Raw genomic sequence first — 2842 nt, forward strand, 5'->3', positions numbered from 1 at the left:
GGGTGAGACCGAAGTTCCCTTAGTCTGGCTGGTTTGGTTTGCCTTAGAGGTGGAAAATACCCCAGCCTTGGGCTGCAACTGCCCTGTTTAAGCAATTTGTCCTGAGTTGGCACTCTCAGTTGGGTTCTGCCAGAACCGCATTGTCACAGACACAAACACAGAGTTTAAATCTGGTATAAATTTGCATAAGAGGAAAGCTGCTATAAAAGTGAGGTGTCTTGCAAAGGACCCCGGGTCTCGTCTTGTCAACATGGGAGCATCGATCCGGATTGGCAGCAGCCCGGCTCCACCCCCTCCCCCATTTAACTCACCTGGCCAGTGAAGTTAAGGGGAGCAACTAATTGGTAACAACAAGACGGAGTGTGTGTGTGTGTGAGTGTAAATGTAATATATTATATGCATATAATACAGTGTTAATGAATACATGTATTACTAATAAATGTGGCGTTTTGTCTTATTCCCCCTGAAAAGATCCTGTGCAGTACTTTAAGTACAACAAGATCTTGAGTGGAAACTCCACCGAGACAGTCCTTTGATACGGGACCTTTGATCCTGGGCCTGTACCCACTGAGTCCCACTCCCCGTCCCCCCGCCACGCTTTTTGGGAGGGGACAGGGAAAGCAGGCTCGCTCGTCAGAGGAATGATCCGGGCCTACAGGGCATACAGAATGGACGTCTTGCTACAAGTCTCCGGAGATGCGTCTGCTGAAGCTCAGGATTTTGTCCCCAGTCATTCTGTGGGCCCTGGGGAAATCTCCCTCCCTCCTGCCATGGCCATCCACCTTTCATGCACGACAGGACAAATAATGGGAAGACATTACTGCTGGGTACCGTACTCCTCAACTGCCAGGGAAAGTTCCCCTAGACATTTGTTCAGACGAGCTCAGAGGGGTCGCGGCACTGACCTTGGCTGTGGTGGGGATTCCTTGGCTTTCTGCTCCAGCTTCTTGGCCAGCAGGAGCTTTTCCTCCTCAGATTTCTCTGGGTAACTTCTGGACGGGGGAACCACAAAAGAGAGGTGAGGAGTGAGGCCATGGCAGAGTTGAAATGAATGCTGCTGAGATGATGCCCAAGACCAGCAGCTCACATTGATTTGCAAGCCCTGGGCCCTTGGGGGTTCCCGCTTTTAAGCAGCAGAGAGCAGCACCGACCTGGACATTTTCCTCCGCTTCTTCTCCTCGGCTTTGGCTTTCTGGGCCGACGTCAGGCTCTCGGCCTCGGCCAGATTGTCCACAGCGATGGCCAGGAAGACATTGAGCAGATATCTGAGAGGGGGTGGGGCTAAGGAGCTTAGGGAGCATGCTCATATGTAAGGAATGAGTCCCTTCCATGGCCCAGGCTTAGCGAGAGCCTGTGTGGTGACACTAAGCAATGTACGCAGGCAGGTGGGGAGAACCCCAGGTTCAGCAACGAGCCCTCTGTGTACCCATGACAGCTGCCTCTTGGCTGTCACCAGTGAATCTCTGTTGGTGTCCCAACGGATTTTTTCATCCCTTTTAACCCCACTCCTGTTGCATCATTTCCCTCACTCCTGGTACTATGATGTCTGAACATACCATACCCAGCCCCATAGCTTTTCCCCGATGTGTACTTGAACCTAGATGTGACTGTGCTGGATAAGACAAGAAAACGCCCAGCTGTTACTCCCCAACTGGCTAGAAAGAGGATACAGTTCCCGCAGACAAAGAGGATGATGAAGTAAATGCATACCAGCACGCCGGGGAAGGAGGGCCCTTTATAAGCCATGATCCCATTGTACATGATTGAATTCCAATCTTCTCCGGTCAGGATCTGGGAGACAGGGTGAGTGAAAGAACAGGTCAAGTAGAACCATTCCACTGGACCAGAAAGAACAGAACCCAGAAGTCCTGACTCCTTGTTCCCTGCTCTAACCACTAAGTCACACTGTCCCCCAGAGCCCAAAAAAGAACCCAGGTATCCTGACTTCAGCCCCTCCTCTATGCGTTAGACCAGTGGGATTGATGCCCGCTGCACCCCATGCCCCGTACCTGGAAGACACTGATGAGCGCCTGGGGGAAGTTATGGAAGGTGCTGCGCCGCACCTCCATGTCTTCAAAGTCGAACTTCCCGCCGAAGAGCTGCATCCCCAGCAGGGAGAAGATGATGATGAAGAGGAAGAGGAGGAGGAGCAGGGAGGCGATGGAGCGGACCGAGTTTAGCAGGGATGCCACCAGGTTGCTCAGAGAGGTCCAGTACCTAGCGTGAGGAGAGGTACACAGGCTGCTTACGTTGAGGGGCGCCACTGGGGCACACAAGCAGAAATGGGGGGCAGGGTGATGAGGGGAATGCCCTGCTCAGTTCGAGGGGGACACTCCATCATCTCATCTCCGCTTGGCCAAATGTCTCCCGTGTGGTCCTGGGACCAGGTGTTAGACAGGAGATGATAAGAATAATGCCTAGCTCTTCTGTGGAGTTTTTCATCAGTAGATCTCAAAGTGCTTTGCAAAAGAGGCCATGTTCCTTGTCCCCATCTCACAGGTGGGGAAACTGAGGCACTGGCCAGGGACATGACTTGCCCCAGGTCCCCCAGCAGGCCAGCGGCAGAGCTGGGAGTAGAAGCCACGTCTCCTGATTCCCATTCAAGTGTGCTCTCCATTAGGAAACACATCCTAGTACTCAGTTCCTGGCTTTGCCACAGATGTCTTGTGCAACCATGGGCCTGGCACTTAGCCCCTCCGTGCCTCCGTTCCCCATGCATGAAACAGGAATAAGGATGCTGCCCTGCCACACAGGGGGCATGAGGAGGAATCCGTTGCTCTGATGTTATGGTGATGAGGGCAGATAAGTACCTACCTAGATAGATCTGGGGAGCCAGGTGAAC

At 52.9% G+C, this 2842-nt stretch overlaps 1 protein-coding gene across 1 annotated transcript; it reads right to left on the bottom strand.

Moving 5' to 3' along the window:
* Positions 1 to 336: 336 nt before the first annotated feature.
* LOC135980644 (voltage-dependent L-type calcium channel subunit alpha-1S-like) lies at positions 337 to 2457 on the bottom strand. The gene is made up of 4 exons (XM_065580568.1): positions 2010 to 2457; positions 1671 to 1791; positions 1152 to 1265; positions 337 to 992 (listed from the first exon to the last, which is right to left on the bottom strand). The coding sequence occupies exons 2-4, from the start codon at positions 1706 to 1708 to the stop codon at positions 884 to 886; spliced, it is 261 nt and encodes an 86-aa protein (XP_065436640.1). The 5' UTR covers positions 1709 to 1791; positions 2010 to 2457; the 3' UTR covers positions 337 to 883.
* Positions 2458 to 2842: the final 385 nt, after the last annotated feature.

The sequence above is a fragment of the Chrysemys picta genome, unplaced genomic scaffold (genome assembly GCF_011386835.1).
Source record: "Chrysemys picta bellii isolate R12L10 unplaced genomic scaffold, ASM1138683v2 scaf5429, whole genome shotgun sequence".
Lineage (NCBI taxonomy): Eukaryota > Metazoa > Chordata > Testudines > Emydidae > Chrysemys > Chrysemys picta.

What these genes read in the sequence shown, in the direction of transcription:
- LOC135980644 (XM_065580568.1), bottom strand. Translation starts at nt 1,708, where the DNA reads ATGCATTTACTTCATCATCCTCTTTGTCTGCGGGAACT. An exon ending in CCTCTTTGTCTGCGGGAACT is followed by an intron (nt 1,266 to 1,670) that starts GTATCCTCTTTC and finishes ACCCCCTCTCAG; the next exon opens with ATATCTGCTCAATGTCTTCC. An exon ending in AAGCGGAGGAAAATGTCCAG is followed by an intron (nt 993 to 1,151) that starts GTCGGTGCTGCT and finishes TCCCCCGTCCAG; the next exon opens with AAGTTACCCAGAGAAATCTG.